Source organism: Cydia fagiglandana, chromosome 18 (genome assembly GCF_963556715.1).
Source record: "Cydia fagiglandana chromosome 18, ilCydFagi1.1, whole genome shotgun sequence".
Lineage (NCBI taxonomy): Eukaryota > Metazoa > Arthropoda > Insecta > Lepidoptera > Tortricidae > Cydia > Cydia fagiglandana.
The window spans coordinates 17,330,893-17,351,303 of record NC_085949.1 but is presented as its reverse complement, the minus strand read 5'-3'; the positions used below and the strand labels follow the sequence as shown (position 1 = coordinate 17,351,303).

Below are 20,411 nucleotides of genomic sequence, written 5' to 3'. Positions count from 1 at the left end.
CATCAGCGATTTCATGCAAGTTTCAAATTTATTTCGCTTGCGTATTTCATTAACTTAAATTACTCATTAATGATGAGAGGATGAAATTTGTTCTTCATTTGGTAATACAGTAACATCAGTGGTTTTGGAAAGCCACACGAATGGTTAAAAAAAAACAGCAAATATTTAAATATCCACGCTTATAGATTCTACAGTACCCTTGCGTAAAACAGTAGTTGCAGTCTACTACACGCTGAACACACAGATAATACGGCATTTTTAACTAATACATGCTTGACGCTGATTTCACTTACCTTGGAATTTTCCGCTTTGTAATTAATATTACTAACTATATTTACCATTACTATCACTATTACATTTTTACATAGCTTGGGTACGGTGATGTGATGGCTGTCATCTCAACATATATTTTGCATTTTTTTTTAAGTTATAAAGTGTGATGAGATGAGATGTTACCGTATCCGAGATATGTGAAAAATACTATAGTTATTTGACCAAGCTTCTCTTTTGTTTTGACATAACCAGCTTCAAACATTGGCACCGCGGATGCCTGGCCATGGGCAGAGGCCCACCAGAGGCCCAGGGGACCAGAGGGTCGAGAATGTCGGAGTCTCTTGGTCTAATTGAGTTTTAACTTTACACTACATACTAACCGCCCGTGTATGTGTCAGCCAGTTCTCGTAACCGCTCGGATATTCCTGTAAGTTCTCGTCATCGAGACCGCAATGCTCGGAATCGTTGCGTGCAACCTCTCTCTCTACTCATTTGCCTTCCCACTCACTCTCTATCTCCACACTAGACAGTCCTAAACACTAACCGCTCTTGTATGTGTGTCAGCCAGCGCTCGTAACCGCTCGGATCTCGCAGTGAGCTCTCGTCGTCGAGACCGTAATGCTCGGCGTCGGTGCGTCCAGCCTCTTTCTAACGCGCGCCAATCGCCGGATAGCCGTCGGCATGCCGCTGCGTATTCGCGCTCCATCGCTTCTCGCTCCTGTAGGTATATATTTGTTCATATTTAATGCATTTTCGTGGGGTTCTAAGCAAACTTTAAAGCAAAAATAAAACCTACAATCAACAAAAAAAATCTCTTAATTTAAATACGTGGCTTTCCATCAGAGAAAGCTCCTTATGCTTCATGTGCAATAACGACCTTTTTATCTGAATTTCTGTTGGAATTTCAGATGGAAAGGACCTTATTGTACTTGCACACCCATACCTGTCATAAATTTTGTCATGTCAATAGCATACCTCATCCAACTTCTTTTGCGCTTGGAGCAACTCTTCCCTCTCTCTATGCCAGCGTCGTTGCCGTTCCTCTTGCTGCAGAATAAACTGTTGCCTCTCTCGCTCTAACTCCGCGCGTTGAGCTTCTATCCTCTCGCAGCGGATTTCGCCTTCCAAATCCCTGCCAGGCAAGATAATTAACCATTAGTCGTCGGGTAAATTTTACCAAGATACATTGAAAACTAGGCCTTACTGCACTTGCAATAGGGTAGTGTTTAGGTTGACAGTGTTAGCAGTCAAGTCGGTGGATAGAAGCGTTGAGTTTACACTGGAAACTAATAAACCTTACTGCACTTACGATAGGGTAGTGTTTAGGTTCTCAGTGCTAGCAGCCAAGTCGGTAGTGGACCAGGAGAGCAGAGACAGACGGGAGGGGTTCATGACAGATAGATTTCCTTCTTGTCTCAGATTATTAGAAAATAAACCTTATTTACTTACGATAGGGTAGTGTTTAGGTTCTCAGTGCTAGCAGCCAAGTCGGTGGTGGACCAGGAGAGCAGAGACAACCGAGACAAGTTCATGACAGAAGCGTTTCCTTCTTGTCTCAGTTTACATTGGAAACTAAACCTTAATGCACTTACGATAGGGTAGTGTTTAGGTTCTCAGTGCTAGCAGCCAAGTCGGTGGTGGACCAGGAGAGCAGAGATAACCGAGACAAGTTCATGACAGAAGCGTTTCCTTCCTGTCTCAGTTTCGCTGCTTCTGCGGGGTCGTTGTATCGGAACATGTTAGTCCGGCCGAGGAGTAGGATGCAACCTGGATACAAAATAAGAAAATTAGTAAGTTTCACTCCTCTCTTCTTGTTAGTCGTGCACTCTTGACAGAGTGGTCGTGGTCATGTCACGGTCGATTTATCCGCCACCGCAGCTCTTGCGATCCGTCGCCATGTGGCTCTGTTTTTGGTGGAGTGGGAGCAACTGTTGACTGTATTTCCTGTGGTGGACTTAATGAGGTCTGTCCATCGTGTTGGGGAGCGGCCACGAGATCTTTTGCCTTCGACTCTCCCTTGCACCACCAAGCCTACTCAAGTACTCACTCCTAGGGGGCGTAAATAATGTAAGCGAAAGAGAAAGAAAGATTAAGAATGTGAATGGATGGAAATGTGTATAATACAACGCGCACACGCACGTGCGCGTCTACACGGGCGTGAATAGTTCGTGTTACGGCTCATTTAGGCGATGCGAGTTTCATTACATTGCGGTTTCTGATCGGTCGGTTAAAGTGGGCGTAACCAACAGTCCGCAATGTAACTAAAATCGCATGCGAGCTCGCGCGCCGTCTAAATCAGCCCCTAATATTCACGTACCAGACGTAGACAGAATTAATAAGGCGCTGTGATGAATCTTTTACAAAAATTATAGTCAGTTCTCGAAATGACTACCAAAATTTTTGCAATATATTTTACAAAAAAAATTTAAATGTATGTTTGCAGGTTTTTATGTTACTAAAATCGACTACAAGGTTCCTAAGAACAGATCGTCGTATGTATTATAGTTTCAGATATTCCCATACTGAGTGATCTAAATGGGCCGCCCTGTATAAGCACGTACCCTGGCTAAGTTTAGCCGCCTTGTCTAGCAGTGTGCTGCTAGACAAGGCGGCTAAACTTGAGCCAGCAGTGCGCAGACGGCGCGGGATGCAACGTCGCCACACCCTCGTGTAATGTGATCCTGCAGTGTAGCGGCAGTACTCCGGCTCCGGAGAGGACTATGTCTGGTGTCGGGGAGTATTCAACTCACCCTGGCTAAGTTTAGCCGCCTTGTCTAGCAGCACAGTGTTGAGCCAGCAGTGCGCAGACGGCGCGGTGTGTAACGTCGCCACACCCTCGTGTAATGTGATCCTGCAGTGTAGCGGCAGTACTCCGGCTCCGGAGAGGACTATGTCTGGTGTCGGGGAGTATTCAACTCACCCTGGCTAAGTTTAGCCGCCTTGTCTAGCAGCACAGTGTTGAGCCAGCAGTGCGCAGACGGCGCGGGGTGTAACGTCGCCACACCCTCGTGTAATGTGATCCTGCAGTGTAGCGGCAGTACTCCGGCTCCGGAGAGGACTATGTCTGGTGTCGGGGAGTATTCAACTCACCCTGGCTAAGTTTAGCCGCCTTGTCTAGCAGCACAGTGTTGAGCCAGCAGTGCGCAGACGGCGCGGGGTGTAACGTCGCCACACCCTCGTGTAATGTGATCCTGCAGTGTAGCGGCAGTACTCCGGCTCCGGAGAGGACTATGTCTGGTGTCGGGGAGTATTCAACTCACCCTGGCTAAGTTTAGCCGCCTTGTCTAGCAGCACAGTGTTGAGCCAGCAGTGCGCAGACGGCGCGGGGTGTAACGTCGCCACACCCTCGTGTAATGTGATCCTGCAGTGTAGCGGCAGTACTCCGGCTCCGGAGAGGACTATGTCTGGTGTCGGGGAGTATTCAACTCACCCTGGCTAAGTTTAGCCGCCTTGTCTAGCAGCACAGTGTTGAGCCAGCAGTGCGCAGACGGCGCGGGGTGTAACGTCGCCACACCCTCGTGTAATGTGATCCTGCAGTGTAGCGGCAGTACTCCGGCTCCGGAGAGGACTATGTCTGGTGTCGGGGAGTATTCAACTCACCCTGGCTAAGTTTAGCCGCCTTGTCTAGCAGCACAGTGTTGAGCCAGCAGTGCGCAGACGGCGCGGTGTGTAACGTCGCCACACCCTCGTGTAATGTGATCCTGCAGTGTAGCGGCAGTACTCCGGCTCCGGAGAGGACTATGTCTGGTGTCGGGGAGTATTCAACTCACCCTGGCTAAGTTTAGCCGCCTTGTCTAGCAGCACAGTGTTGAGCCAGCAGTGCGCAGACGGCGCGGGGTGTAACGTCGCCACACCCTGTGTAATGTGATCCTGCAGTGTAGCGGCAGTACTCCGGCTCCGGAGAGGACTATGTCTGGTGTCGGGGAGTATTCAACTCACCCTGGCTAAGTTTAGCCGCCTTGTCTAGCAGCACAGTGTTGAGAGAGCAGTGCGCAGACGGCGCGGGGTGTAACGTCGCCACACCCTCGTGTAATGTGATCCTGCAGTGTAGCGGCAGTACTCCGGCTCCGGAGAGGACTATGTCTGGTGTCGGGGAGTATTCAACTCACCCTGGCTAAGTTTAGCCGCCTTGTCTAGCAGCACAGTGTTGAGCCAGCAGTGCGCAGACGGCGCGGTGTGTAACGTCGCCACACCCTCGTGTAATGTGATCCTGCAGTGTAGCGGCAGTACTCCGGCTCCGGAGAGGACTATGTCTGGTGTCGGGGAGTATTCAACTCACCCTGGCTAAGTTTAGCCGCCTTGTCTAGCAGCACAGTGTTGAGCCAGCAGTGCGCAGACGGCGCGGGGTGTAACGTCGCCACACCCTCGTGTAATGTGATCCTGCAGTGTAGCGGCAGTACTCCGGCTCCGGAGAGGACTATGTCTGGTGTCGGGGAGTATTCAACTCACCCTGGCTAAGTTTAGCCGCCTTGTCTAGCAGCACAGTGTTGAGCCAGCAGTGCGCAGACGGCGCGGGGTGTAACGTCGCCACACCCTCGTGTAATGTGATCCTGCAGTGTAGCGGCAGTACTCCGGCTCCGGAGAGGACTATGTCTGGTGTCGGGGAGTATTCAACTCACCCTGGCTAAGTTTAGCCGCCTTGTCTAGCAGCACAGTGTTGAGCCAGCAGTGCGCAGACGGCGCGGGGTGTAACGTCGCCACACCCTCGTGTAATGTGATCCTGCAGTGTAGCGGCAGTACTCCGGCTCCGGAGAGGACTATGTCTGGTGTCGGGGAGTATTCAACTCACCCTGGCTAAGTTTAGCCGCCTTGTCTAGCAGCACAGTGTTGAGCCAGCAGTGCGCAGACGGCGCGGGGTGTAACGTCGCCACACCCTCGTGTAATGTGATCCTGCAGTGTAGCGGCAGTACTCCGGCTCCGGAGAGGACTATGTCTGGTGTCGGGGAGTATTCAACTCACCCTGGCTAAGTTTAGCCGCCTTGTCTAGCAGCACAGTGTTGAGCCAGCAGTGCGCAGACGGCGCGGGGTGTAACGTCGCCACACCCTCGTGTAATGTGATCCTGCAGTGTAGCGGCAGTACTCCGGCTCCGGAGAGGACTATGTCTGGTGTCGGGGAGTATTCAACTCACCCTGGCTAAGTTTAGCCGCCTTGTCTAGCAGCACAGTGTTGAGCCAGCAGTGCGCAGACGGCGCGGGGTGCAACGTCGCCACACCCTCGTGTAATGTGATCCTGCAGTGTAGCGGCAGTACTCCGGCTCCGGAGAGGACTATGTCTGGTGTCGGGGAGTATTCAACTCACCCTGGCTAAGTTTAGCCGCCTTGTCTAGCAGCACAGTGTTGAGCCAGCAGTGCGCAGACGGCGCGGGGTGCAACGTCGCCACACCCTCGTGTAATGTGATCCTGCAGTGTAGCGGCAGTACTCCGGCTCCGGAGAGGACTATGTCTGGTGTCGGGGAGTATTCAACTCACCCTGGCTAAGTTTAGCCGCCTTGTCTAGCAGCACAGTGTTGAGCCAGCAGTGCGCAGACGGCGCGGGGTGCAACGTCGCCACACCCTCGTGTAATGTGATCCTGCAGTGTAGCGGCAGTACTCCGGCTCCGGAGAGGACTATGTCTGGTGTCGGGGAGTATTCAACTCACCCTGGCTAAGTTTAGCCGCCTTGTCTAGCAGCACAGTGTTGAGCCAGCAGTGCGCAGACGGCGCGGGGTGCAACGTCGCCACACCCTCGTGTAATGTGATCCTGCAGTGTAGCGGCAGTACTCCGGCTCCGGAGAGGACTATGTCTGGTGTCGGGGAGTATTCAACTCACCCTGGCTAAGTTTAGCCGCCTTGTCTAGCAGCACAGTGTTGAGCCAGCAGTGCGCAGACGGCGCGGGGTGCAACGTCGCCACACCCTCGTGTAATGTGATCCTGCAGTGTAGCGGCAGTACTCCGGCTCCGGAGAGGACTATGTCTGGTGTCGGGGAGTATTCAACTCACCCTGGCTAAGTTTAGCCGCCTTGTCTAGCAGCACAGTGTTGAGCCAGCAGTGCGCAGACGGCGCGGGGTGCAACGTCGCCACACCCTCGTGTAATGTGATCCTGCAGTGTAGCGGCAGTACTCCGGCTCCGGAGAGGACTATGTCTGGTGTCGGGGAGTATTCAACTCACCCTGGCTAAGTTTAGCCGCCTTGTCTAGCAGCACAGTGTTGAGCCAGCAGTGCGCAGACGGCGCGGGGTGCAACGTCGCCACACCCTCGTGTAATGTGATCCTGCAGTGTAGCGGCAGTACTCCGGCTCCGGAGAGTACTATGTCTGGTGTTGGGGAGCATTCTTCTGTGCCGATTACCGTTTCACCTTCCTGAGGACAAAGGATGATATTAGTACAAAATAAAATAGAATAGCATCTATGTACGGATTCTTAATGTTTTTACAAATTAGATGTTTGAAAGTGGAAGGCTATATGTGACGTTCCACGACAAAAGGTACCTTATGGCAGCTGGCGCTTACGTCGCATAGCGCCGCGATAATATTGGAACGACGTTAATAATAGCGTAAGCACCAACCGCTATAAGGAACCTTTGCTCGTGGGACGTCACATATAAGGTGTGACCATGTCCCTCTCTAACGCATCATTGCTTCTCGCACTATCTCTCTGGACCGTGCCTAAATTACTGAGCAATACAAAATTACAATACATTTGTAATTTTTTTTAAAACACAAAATTACAATACATTTGTAATTTTGTATTGCTGTAAAGCAATCAAAATATGAAAGATGAAAATATTAAATGAAGCAGACATAGTTCAAAATGTGTCGCTTCATTTCAAACTCGGGTAAATCTATTCGACCCTCTCAGCAAATGTCTACCCTATTACCTTTTCTTAATACCAAAATCGCATAATCTGACAGATAGATTTACCCAAGTTTGAAGTTAAGCGACGACACAAATTCGTTAAAAATATTTTTGTTGGTCAAACTTTAAGACGATTATCATTCAAATTATATTTTTCGTTGATATAATGCACATCTGTGCAGTGCAGGTTTAGTTACCTTAAGATGGTACAGAGTCACACCAGTAGACAGCAGGTTGTCATCTATCCCCACTAGATGGGGCATATCGGAGTCCAACACCACTCCCAGCCCACTCTTCCTTAGCCCCAACGCCTTCTGTTCTTGTAAGATCTGTTGCGTTTCCCGCCACTTCTCCGTCCATTTTTCTGTGAGTACTTTCTCTTGGGCTTCTTTGCGTTGCAGTGTGGCGAGTACTGCTGGTTCAGCCTCGATGGGATCCTGTAACAAATGAAGGGTTAGAAATCTGGAGATCAGCCAAAGTCGTCAACAGACGCGTGCGGCTACAGCCCAATATCAACCTTCGTGCATTCCGACAAGGTTCACGATGACGATAGGCGTGGCGTTCAAAGGATTAATCCTACTAAGTATCTACTCTAAATCCCGCCGAATTGAAGTGCTGTAGTGCCCGCGGCAAAGGCCTGGTCAAATTCATTATAGTTCATTAGTGTTGTATAATGAACTCATTATAGTCAAGTCGTGAATTTTGAGAAAATAATGCGATTATTGTATGGTCTTTGAAGTCTTAATTCAGAAAAAGTTGTTTTTTAGGATTCCGTACCTCAAAAGGAAAAAACGGAACCTTTACAGGATCAGTTTGATTGTCCGTCCGTCTGCTTGTCAAGATCCTTAGGGTCGGTTGCACCAAAACGTCTGTCACCGTTAAAGCATTCGCTAAATTTCATCGTACGGGAAGTTTCATAGTTGACTGCCGAGTGATGTTGATCAGTCCGCTCTAATCTCGGGAACGCGTGGAGGTATCGAGTTGAAATTCAAACCATGTACTGAGGTCTACAGTCTAGCCGTGAAAAAATCAACCTTATAACTTAACGTTAAAAAAAGATACGGCTGTTTATGCCACAAAAAACATATGTTTTTTTCTTATAGTTACCGTGTCGTGTGATATCTGCGCCCGCAGTTTCTCGATCTCCTCGCGCAGCTCTCGTATGAGTTTCACGTTGGGGTCCTCGTTGATGGTCGGCTTGTTGATGATGTTCTTGGCTCGGTTCGCAGAGCGGAGGGTGGATAAAGTTTCACCGTAGTTGATATCTTGTAGTTACCGTGTCGTGTAATATCTGCGCCCGCAGTTTCTCGATCTCCTCGCGCAGCTCTCGTATGAGTTTCACGTTGGGGTCCTCGTTGATGGTCGGCTTGTTGATGATGTTCTTGGCTCGGTTCGCAGAGCGGAGGGTGGATAAAGTTTCACCGTAGTTGATATCTTGTAGTTACCGTGTCGTGTAATATCTGCGCCCGCAGTTTCTCGATCTCCTCGCGCAGCTCTCGTATGAGTTTCACGTTGGGGTCCTCGTTGATGGTCGGCTTGTTGATGATGTTCTTCGCTCGGTTCGCATAGCGGAGGGTGGATAAAGTTTCACCGTAGTTGATATCTTATAGTTACCGTGTCGTGTGATATCTGCGCCCGCAGTTTCTCGATCTCCTCGCGCAGCTCTCGTATGAGTTTCACGTTGGGGTCCTCGTTGATGGTCGGCTTGTTGATGATGTTCTTGGCTCGGTTCGCGTAGCGGAGGCTGGATAAAGTTTCACCGTAGTTGATATCTTATAGTTACCGTGTCGTGTGATATCTGCGCCCGCAGTTTCTCGATCTCCTCGCGCAGCTCTCGTATGAGTTTCACGTTGGGGTCCTCGTTGATGGTCGGCTTGTTGATGATGTTCTTGGCTCGGTTCGCGTAGCGGAGGGTAGATAAAGTTTCACCGTAGTTGCAGTCAGCGGGGGATATCTGAAACAAAAATAGGAATGAATAAACATACGAACGCAGCCGCCGAGCCAAGATGAGTTTGCAGAGGACGAAACAAAACGCTATTGTCTCTCTATCTTCCATATTAGTGCGATAAAGACAGATAGCGTTTCGTCTCCTTTTCTGCAAACGATTGTGATCTTGGCTAGGCCCCCAGGCCTGTCGGGTTAAAGCCGCGTTGATGTCTTTTTAATTTTCACACATGTATTATTGTACAATGTGTAATTTATGTTATATTTCACTTTAAGTATTTCTTTGTCCAATGTGTATTTTGTCTCACATTTTGCTTAATGAGAGTGTGAGACGCAATGACATTGGACCAACATATTGGACAGATGGATTACGGCGTAGACGAGAAGAGGAACGTTGTTATACTTACAGCAGCAATCATGATAGTCTTGGAGTTTCCTCCCAGCGAATCCTTCAGCAGCCACGTCAGAACTGAATCTCTGTATGGAATGAACACCTTCTTTGCCCCTTTTTGATTTCGATCTAAAATATAAATAGAAACATATTTAACGAAAAATTTTGGAAAACTTTTTTACTCAATCCAAACTTATTTTTAAATATTTTTATATAAATAACATTTTTTTTTTACTTCATATTCGACTCTATGAAACTCTCAGGATTTATGTCCTTAATGACATAATTAATACGAAACAGTCATATATATGATACTCTAAATCAGCGGTCGGCAACCTGCGGCCCGCGGGCCGCATGCGATTCGTGAACCTGTCACTTGTGGTCCAAGAGCCGCCTTGGCTATTTTGTATGTAATAGTGACAAACGACAATGTCTCATAAAGACATAAATATTAACAAAGTACGGCCCGCGTCACCTCCGTTAACTACTATGTGGCCCTTGGCTGCTAAAAGGTTGCCGACCGCTGCTCTAAACAATTGCACAGTTAATATCGATTGCATTATTTGCCATTCAAGATTAGACCATAAATGTATAGTAATAGAGTTGACTCACTCTCTACCGGCTGCTGGCTAGACTCCGCAAGTGCAGATATGACCGACCCCAATGTAACAAGAGATTTGTTGATGTGCGCGCCCTCTACAAGTCGCTGCCCTGTCGCACCGGTCGCGTCTGCTCGCTCACTGGAAAATGAACCTTAGATATATATACTGAAGGATTAAAATAGAGTAAATGTGGAACCACAACGAATACTGGTAGTTGACCACAACTGAAAAACCGTCAGTTTCAAGTTTCATCTATTTCACATTTTTGTACTTACATTTTTTTAAGAACTATGATCGGTAATAAGTTTAATTTTTCAGTGTAAAAAAATGTAGGTATATAGACCGACAAGAAAGTGTAATAATTAAAAATTGGCAACATTTTTTTATCTATTTTATTGTTCAAATAAGTAACACAGCATTTTAGTAGTGTCATCCCGTTTTCTTAGATTAATTTGAAAGGGACGACACTACGATCTTGCTAAATTTCTTGTCGGTCTATCTATAGTATACTAACAAATTATGGACAAAACTCAAAAAATGCATTTTATTTTATTTTTATTTCTTTTTTAGGGTTCCGTACCCAAAGGGTAAAACGGGACCCTATTACTAAGACTTCGCTGTCCGTCCGTCCGTCTGTCACCAGGCTGTATCTCACGAACCGTGATAGCTAGACAGTTGAAATTTTCACAGATGATGTATTTCTGTTGCCGCTATAACAACAAATACTAAAAACAGAATAAAATAAAGATTTAAATGGGGCTCCCATACAACAAACGTGATTTTTGACCAAAGTTAAGCAACGTCGGGAGTGGTCAGTACTTGAATGGGTGACCGTTTTTTTATGCTTTTTTTTGGTTTTTTTTTGCATTATGGTACGGAACCCTTCGTGCGCGAGTCCGACTCGCACTTGCCCGGTTTTTTTATAATAATCAAAATCATACCACAAAAGGCTAAAACGAAACTAGTTAGATTTTTATTTCTACCAACCTGCCAGCCAAATCAACCAAATGGACTTTAGAAACTGTTTCACTGGGCATGTTGTTGTGGCGCAGATAGCTGGCCTGCACGAACGTGATGGTGAATATGGCGTGCGAGCGAGACGACACGTCGTTCATCTGTGTCGAGGCAGTTGTGCGGTGAAGGTTGCCGCGGTGCATGCATTCCTGAAAATAAACAAGATTATTGCCCCTGCCCACCATACACACTTAACTCAGTTAAAGCCATTCCAATTTAAACCAAATTATTAGGAAAATATAGTTGAATTTCCTTCGTGTCACATAAGTAAAAAAAAAAATTCAGTGTAATCTCAACCTGTGCAGGCTTTTCTTTTATAACTTGCTTAAAATGGAATATGTCCTTCAGGAATCACAATGGGCAGGACGAGGATATGCCTAAGCTGTTTTTACACCATCACTACATCTTATAAAACAAAGTCCACCGCCGCGTCTGTCTGTTTGTGTGTTTGTTCGCGATAAACTTAAAAAGTATTGAACGGATTTTCATACGGTTTTCATCTATCAATAGAGTGATTCTCGAGGAAGGTTTAGGTGTATAATTTGCTAACCCATGCGAAGTCGTGGCGGACCGCTAGTCGAGAATAAGTCTTACCTGAATGTCATCATAGTCGGACACCAAATGCCGCGACAGATCTTGCACATACGGCCCGAGTTTCGGATGCTCGCGGACACGCAAAGAATGCCCCGCATCCGATGCTAACAAGTCCTGCAATGCGAATAAATAAATTTAGATATTTAACTTGATTTTTAGACAAGTTTGGGAAGTCATGTATAAAGAATATAGAATAAAGGTCCCAAGAAAAAATCCATGGTGGAAATGTGTAGGTCTTAAGACGGCCCCTTGAGGAACTCCAAATGGAAAAATCAGACAGTTGACCAAACATGATTTTAAATTAGAACAACTAATAACGATAAGTCCAGAGTACGACTAAACACAATTTTCAGCTAACCATATAATGTATATGTTTATGCTTGCTGTAGAAATAGCTTGATTGACAAGATCAAATGCCTTGTTAAAATCAAATGTTGAAGATATAAGAGTTAAGGAAGTTGTGCTGCCATTACGTGACGTGCGCATGACGCAGGAGTTGCTTCAGTAAATGATCCTGGAACGGAAACATCTCGAGCAATAATCGATTAAGGGCTGATTTAGACGGCGCGCGAACTCGCTTGCGATTTTAGTCACATTGCGGACTGTTGGTTACGTCCAATACAACCGACCGGACAAAACCCGCAATGTAATGAAACTCGCATGCGAGTTCTCGCATCGTCTAAATTAGGCTTAAAAGCTGTGTTGACCTAGTATGTCAGTTACCTTGACGCGCTCGTTGTAGATCTCCAGGTAGCTAACCTCCGTGCGGTAGGAGGCGCCGGACTCCTTGCCCGCGGCCACATGCCAGAACGGCTGCCGGCAGATGCGGGGGATGAGGCCTTGGTACTCCTGAATAAAAGCTGTGTTGACCTAGTATGTCAGTTACCTTGACGCGCTCGTTGTAGATCTCCAGGTAGCTGACCTCTGTGCGGTAGGAGGCGCCGGACTCCTTGCCCGCGGCCACACGCGAGAACAGCTGCCGGCAGATGCGGGGGATGAGGCCTTGGTACTCCTGAAAAAAAAATGTTATGTTAGCATGAAATCGCATATTTTAATGTACATAAACAAACACTACACCCAGTCAGGCGTGGCTCACTCCGCGATTTCAACATGTAGCTACAAGTACATCCGTCCCACACCAATTTTGGTGGCTAGCCATAAGCCGCGCGTGGGGCTGTCGCCACCTAACGGTCCAGATATGACCGCAATCCTAATAGTAACAGACGCGTTTTGTAAGAGAGTAAATCTTCTGTACCTAGTACTATTATTTATTCTGTGACCCAGTTACAAAATGCCATATTACCTAGATGACTCGCTAGCAACGCAGTTATATTAGAAAAAAGCCCCATTTACAGTTTGCAGAATGCATCATTAGAAAAGTCCAGATTAAAAAGGGTCAGGCTCTAACATTTTAATATTTTTAATATCGATGTATTGTACCTCCTAGCCATATTTTCTTTTCATTCAAACGCCGATATCGTGGTTAAATATACTCGTTGCACGGTCCAAGCAGATGAAGTAAAAGCTATAAGACATAGGATATAATAACTTAAAAGTACGTGCGTGCCAAAACCAACGTGTGAAAACCAGGACTTTTAAAACTGCCCACACTGAAGTTCTACTAAAATCGTGACAGACCTCCTTATCGGGACAATAAAATTAGCTTGTATTTTTTACAGCGTTATTTATTTTATGAGATATTAAATTCATTGTCACATTTCCGTCACTAATGCTTCTTTAACGACTTAATGCGATAACATTCAGTAACAATTATCACCTTTCGACCTCATTTACAAAAGGTATTAAGTTCCTAATTTCCTCGGTTTTGCATTTTCATAATGATGAGAAATTTCAAGTAATCATATCTAAATTTCTTATTGTTTTAACGTTTGTTAATTAATTTTAACGTTTTACCATAGGGAGTTATTAATGTAACGTAGTATGTAATATGTATGTAAGTTCTTACACTATTTACTCCAAATAAGGCGAAAACTAATAGTTCTTATACTCTGCTGTGCATATACGTGACTTAAAAACATTGAAAACGGTTCATTTTGTATTAAAGTTTCAATAGAAAATGACTCGTTTTGATTGTTTGAATATACAGATGACTGTACATTTGTTTGTATAAATTGTCGCTAATTATTTAACATTAGAAGTATTTGAACATGATTTGATCTCGCATAGAGTCAGTATCGAAAAGAGATAATAAAAATAGAAATCATTTATTTCAGACCTTGGTCCATACACTTACATCGAAAAACTAACTAAATTTAACTTAAAATAAAGTTTTGTTGAAATATGAACTAATTAAGATACATAGTGTTTGACAGGAGCCAAGCATATACACCGGTAATAACTACATACACTCATGTGTATGTAGCCACCACCGAGTGTACCCTGGCCCAGTGCGCAAGAAGCTGACTGTCCATCCTGTCCGCTATAACAGTCAGGAGACCGTTGCGACTGTCCCGCAGGCGCCGCAGTGCAGCCGCGCGCATGATGGCTGGGAACCCGTTCACGCGCGCATCCGCGAACATCCCGGACGCGCTGCACCAGCGAGGCAGCCGCAACAGTGCCCTGAAGGCATTGTTGTATTGGATGCGTAGGTCGTTTAGCGACCTTTGCGTATAGCTGGTCCATAGTGCACAGTCACCTGCATTAATATGTTACAAAACGAAGGCCGCAAAAATTTCTGACACGATCTTGTTTGTAGAGCCATAGCTCTTATGATAAGAGCGTGTCACATGTGTTCGCGGCCTTCGAAGAGTAACGAATTATTGCAGGTGACTGTACTAGATTCAAAAAATCCTGCGTGGAAACGTTTGTGTCTTAAAAACAATTGTTTATTGATTATTTCCAAACAACATTAATGACACAATAACGCGATTGCCTGATAAGATAACAGACTAAATAGTAGCAAATAAAAGTGAATGGAAAACGCACAAGTACCAAGGACATGATTATATGACTCATTGTTATCTCGGCTTTGATCGATTCGGTTGGAAGATCAAGATTTAGAACTTAACTTCGCAATACGGAACGATATTTCTATGATGTAACAACGTATTTTAAATTCAGCATACGTGACTAGCGGGCGTAGCACGGTTCCATTTTTATCGACTATCACTAAGCGCGTCCCTTTCGCACTTACATACTTGTTAGAACGTGACAGGCATGGTGACAAGCGATAAAAAGGCTACCGTGCTAAGCCGCTAGGTTCGTCTCGCGATTTCGTTGCCGTGAATGGTATTGACACGTTTATCCCATTCATATCCAAAAAAATACATTATTGTAACTCCAAAACTATAGGACTACAACTAAACACTTATAACTGACTATTACACACTAAGTATAGTCAGTTTTTTTTCGAACTATCAAAACGATTAGCCACTATGAAATTTATATCAAACTCAAAACAAGTGACGTCACTGTTAAGTTACGTACTTTTCATAGTACTTTCTTTGTTTTAGGTTATTTGAGTACTTGAGTAGGTACAGCCACCGCACGGGATTGTTATGCCATTAAGGGTTCTTGTTAAATTGGAAATTCTATAGCGTTAAGTAATGAACAACCAATTTAACTAGGACCCTAAATGGCGCAACAATCGCGGAGCGTGATGGTACTTATTTATTTGATAAAAGACAAAAATAAAAGTGTGACAGAGAGGTCACGAACAAGACAACGAAAGAATTTTGACCCAATAATGTACAGTAGCGATCAAAAGTATTTTGACAATGATAATAACTTTGGTATTGTATGAAACATTTTAGTTTTTCCAAATGAATTTTTGATAATTTAATCAATGGCTTAAAAGCTTCTTGAAACACGTAAAAAGCTTAGTTTCATCGAATGAAAATATAAATTTGGCAACAAAAAATGACAATTTACGGGTTCAAAAGTATTTTGACACGGTTCTTTTTTACAATTTTTTTGAGAACAGAGCCGTAGAATTTAAATATTTTGGAAGTAATTACATCTGAATACTTCTCTTAATATGCCAAACATAAAGCATATTCGAACGATTTCAAGCAAGCTGGTGCGGCTGCACTTTAGAAAGATAAGTAGCAAGCTGAGGTTTCGAGGACTTTTGGTGTATCACTGCATCTGATTTCTGTCTGGAATAAGCAGTTCAAGGCTTGAAACTGCATCACAAATAAGCATAGAAGCGGTTGTCCTGGAAAAACGACTTCTACAACTGATCGTGTAATAAAAAAGATTTCAGTAGAACACCCATGGAAGCGTATAGTAATAATTAAAAATTAACTAAAAGAAAACTATAACGTAAAGGTTGTTGTTTTTACTATTAAACTACTTTTAATAGAGCATGGATTACATGGTCGACGCCCATTTAAAAAATATACATATTTCAGCAAAGAATAAGGTATCCCAATTAGCATTCGCGATTCGTGACAAGTTGTGGACAAGTTCCGATTGCTCAAAAACTTTATGGAGTGACGAAAACAAGTTTAATTTAATGTCGTCGGATGGTATCAAGTATGTGCGTCGTCTAAATAACAAAAGACACGTTGTGCGATACCAGGTACCCACCCAGTCTAGCCTGGTGGCATTGGTGGCCTTACGTAATGGCTTGGCGATATTTTTCTCGCCATGGAGTCGGGCCTCTCGTACGAATTGATGGGATAATGGATCGATATGTATATGAAAATTTACTCTACAGACAAATGATACCATATACAAAAGAAAATATGCCACTTCGCTGGGTTTTTCAGCATGATAACGACCTCAAACACAAATCCGGTCATGTAAAGGCTTCTTTAATGTAAAAAAATCTAGGTTTTGAGTGGCCTAGTCAAGGTACTGATCTTAATGCTATAGAGCTTTCATAGAAAGCGTTGGATCGTCCAGTGTGAGGTGCAGAAATAATTCAAACAATGGGGTTTTTTCCAAGGTCTTTAGTCAGAATGGGCGAACATACTATATGATCATATACAGAAGTTAGGGGACTCTATGCCGTCTCGATTTACTGCTGTGAGGAAAGCCAGAGGATATGCCATTAAATATTAATGAAATGTTTTTTTTTTTAACCGTCTTGCCAGTTCAGCAAAAGCATTTCATTAAAGTGTCAAAATACTTTTGATCTACCTGTAGCGCAAATTATCAGTTTTAATTCTAAGTCTGTTGTTTAGTTTTAGTAATCTAAGTGGAAATGTAACAGATGAAAGGTGAATAAAATATAATCGTAACGTAATGATTAAATATATACCCTATTCATAAACATATTGAAAGAAGTTCGTTTGTCAAAATACTTTTGATCGCTACTGTATTAAATTCAAAATAGATGACCAGGTTTCCGTACCCAAAGGGTAATAACGGGACCCTAATATTACTAAGACTCCGCTGTCCGTCCGTCTGTCTCACCAGGCTATCTCATGAACCGTGATAGCTAGGCGGTTGAAATTTTCACAGATGATGTATTTCAGTTCTGTTGCCGCTATAACAACAAATACTAAACACAGAATATAATAAATAATTAAGTGGGGCTCCCATACAACAAACGTGTTCCTTTTGCCGTTTTTTGCGTAATGGTACGCAAACCCTTCGTGCGCGAATCTGACTCACACTTGTCCGGTTTTTTAGGGTTCCGTACCCAAAGGGTAAAACGGGACCCTATTACTAAGACTTCGCTGTCCGTCCGTCCGTCTGTCACCAGGCTGTATCTCACGAACCGTGATAGCTAGACAGTTGAAATTTTCACAGATGATGTATTTCTTTTGCCGCTATAACAACAAATACTAAAAACAGAATAAAATAAAGATTTAAATGGGGCTCCCATACAACAAACGTGATTTTTGACCAAAGTTAAGCAACGTCGGGAGTGGTCAGTACTTGGATTGGTGACCGTTTTTGCTTTTTTTTTTTGCATTATGGTACGGGACCCTTCGTGCGCGAGTCCGACTCGCACTTGTCCGTTTTTTGACTTTGTTTCAGGTTATTGGAGTAGGTACTTACAGGCGAGCCCATCATGGTGAAGGTCTTGCCGCTGCCGGTCTGTCCGTAAGCGAACACGCACGCGTTGTATCCTTCGAACGCGCTGTCGATCACGTCCAGGCCCAGGTCGGAGAAAACCTGCAAAATACACACTGGTTTACTACTATACTTCGTTTTTATTAGCATTAGAAATTAGGTAAACAATCTTGATGTGTCTTTTAATTGAAAAACACTTTTTTAAAATAAGTAACGGCAAATATGTAACAATTATGAATCTAATACGATCATTTATATTTTTCTGCTTTCATAAATAATAGTTTTTGATTTTTAAAAAGCGTTTTTCAATTAAAAGACATGTCAAGATCGCTTACCTTCTTGCAAGTTCTTTCTAATGCTAAAAAAAACGAACTATAATACAATACAAAGTTATTTACGATACAAGTGCGGAAAAGAGCAACTCGTGTCTATTTAAAACACTCACTTCGGTCGTGTTTTAATTTATCGCCACTCGTTTCGAATTACCTATTCGCACCTGTATCGTACAACGTTTTACAGTACATATGGCCCTTTAAACTTTTGACATACGCACGAAAAGTGCTATTTCACGCACTAGTGCGGGAAAATAGGACCATAATGTACTGTAAAAAATCTTTACAGTACATATGATCCTACTGCGGGAAACTACGCACTAGTGCGGGAAATACCACTTTTCGTGCATATGTCAAAAATTAAAATTTAGGTAAATCGCAACTCATGTCGATTTAAAACACTCCTTCGGTCCTGTTTTAATTTATCGCCACTCGTTTCGTATTTCCTCTTTTCTGCACTTGTATCGTAAATAACTATTTAAATACGAGTATAACTCGATTTCTTCATAGCAAGTTAGGATTTGTTATAGCGCTTGGTAGCAATTGTAGCAAGCAGTCAGGCTAATGGCTATGCTTTGTAACTGTAACAACGCTATTTGTTTTGGAATTTGGAACTCTTAGTTCATAAATGAAAGTTCAAAATAGATTGTAATAATAAAATAGGTACATATTGTTTTTAGATGTTTTTGTATTTTACTTTTATATTCATATTATAAATGACCTAGGCTAAGAAGAAAAATAAATAAATGAAATACATAATAATTATAATATGTGCAAATTTGTACGCAGAGTCTCGGGAGGTTTAAAATTCCCTCCTATGTTGAATTTTATTGCATTAAGTAAAGTACCGTCAGTAAAAAGGACATTATAAAAATCTGACTATATTAATAGCGAGTAGGGGCATTTTGTGAACAAGGAATTTTGTAGGCTTTCGGAATAAGAGCATTTGGCAAACTGCGAAAGGAAAAACAGAGCTTTATCCGGACCTATATGCGTCCCAAGTCCCAAGTCCCAAGCAATTTGGTCCAAAGTTTTAACATTAGAATAGAATAGTTTTTTATCCATAAACACACAGACAATAGACATACATAGAAAAAACATAGTGAAAAATAAAGTGTCACGCAATGGCCCCATCTCAGCATGTTGCTGGCGACTTCCAGCGCTGATCTTCCGATGTAAATAAATGAAAGCGTAAATAGAGTAGAATAGAAGAAGTCTTTTTTACTTCTACTTAGATTGTGAACCATTCTATTCCAGTCGTGAATGACGTGAATTTAACAAAAGGTCGGTATTCGCATGCTTTCACACAATGAGACGACCTTGATTGATTTCGATAAAGCATGTCTGCATATACGCGCAGCTGAGCAATGATTACGGCTAAACTATTTCATCTTTCATCTATTATTATAGAAACATGGGCATATGTGACGTTCCACGGCAAAGGGTACCTTATGGCGGCTGGCGCTTACGTCACATACCGCCGCTATAATATTGGAGCAGCGTTAATAATAGCTTAAGCGCCAACGGCCATAAGGTACCTTTACACGTGGGACGTCATATACTCGTATACTCGAGAAATTGAGAAAGGCCAGGGTACCGCTATGACGAGGTATCCTAAAAAGTCCACGGTCAATGGTGTTACCCGCGTACACCCTCGTAAGGCCCAATTTGCATTGCAATATACACTCTGTCTATTTCAATTTAATTTGAACTTTTTGAAGACGAAATAGAGTAGCATTTATTTTGTTTCATTGTCTTCTAAAACAAACGAAAGTCACCCTAATGTACTAAATAACAAGGTTCAAAATAAAAACTGCGAAAGATATTGAAGACGCCGATTCGAATCCGGTCTCCGCCACTGAGAGAATTTAGTCACTTTTTTTTAGTTATGACGTTTATTTCAGTTTATGTTTTTTTTTATAATTATTAGCCAACAGGAGTGTCCCACTGCTCGGCGAAGGCCTCCCCTCTTTCCCACCATTTGGTCCTATCTGATGCACACTCTCGCCACTCTTTACAAAATGTGTTAAGGCCGTCCCGCCATCTCCGTTTTGGTCTTCCTCTGCCCCGAGATCCGTCCTGTGGGACCCAGTCTGTAGCTAGGAAAATTACCTAAAATGTAGGAAAAAGTAGTGTGTAGAAAATAGAAATGTAGTGTTAAATACCTGTTCCTGTGACGCATAGTGTGAGTCAGCATGGTCGAACGACCAGTACGAATGGTCGAACGTGAAGTCCTTGTATTTCTCGCGGCTACCCTCATTTTGCTCTTTGCTATTCTGGAATAATTAACAAACATTCACATAAATAACCTGTATGCTGCCTGTCAAATATGATCACAGAAAAAGTGACCTTGACATTTAACCCTTTAACCGCCAGAGTCTGATATATAAGACATTACATATCCAGCTCATTTCGCCACAGTCTGATAAATAAGACAAC

The 20,411-nt window shown here is 43.7% G+C and overlaps 1 protein-coding gene across 1 annotated transcript in view; it reads right to left on the bottom strand.

Annotated features, from left to right (window-relative positions):
* LOC134673432 (kinesin-like protein Klp98A) overlaps positions 1–20,411 on the bottom strand; it is a 49,697-nt gene that overhangs the window by 22,456 nt on the left and 6,830 nt on the right. The window contains exons 3-15 of the mRNA XM_063531417.1: positions 20,138–20,248; positions 17,626–17,742; positions 12,539–12,664; positions 11,653–11,766; positions 11,032–11,207; positions 10,055–10,182; positions 9,459–9,571; positions 8,891–9,061; positions 7,305–7,544; positions 6,423–6,612; positions 1,866–2,040; positions 1,249–1,405; positions 818–991 (exon numbers count right to left, since the gene is read on the bottom strand). Of these exons, the coding sequence (XP_063387487.1) occupies positions 818–991; positions 1,249–1,405; positions 1,866–2,040; positions 6,423–6,612; positions 7,305–7,544; positions 8,891–9,061; positions 9,459–9,571; positions 10,055–10,182; positions 11,032–11,207; positions 11,653–11,766; positions 12,539–12,664; positions 17,626–17,742; positions 20,138–20,248 (1,992 nt within the window). The remainder of the gene's footprint in view (positions 1–817; positions 992–1,248; positions 1,406–1,865; positions 2,041–6,422; positions 6,613–7,304; positions 7,545–8,890; positions 9,062–9,458; positions 9,572–10,054; positions 10,183–11,031; positions 11,208–11,652; positions 11,767–12,538; positions 12,665–17,625; positions 17,743–20,137; positions 20,249–20,411) is intronic.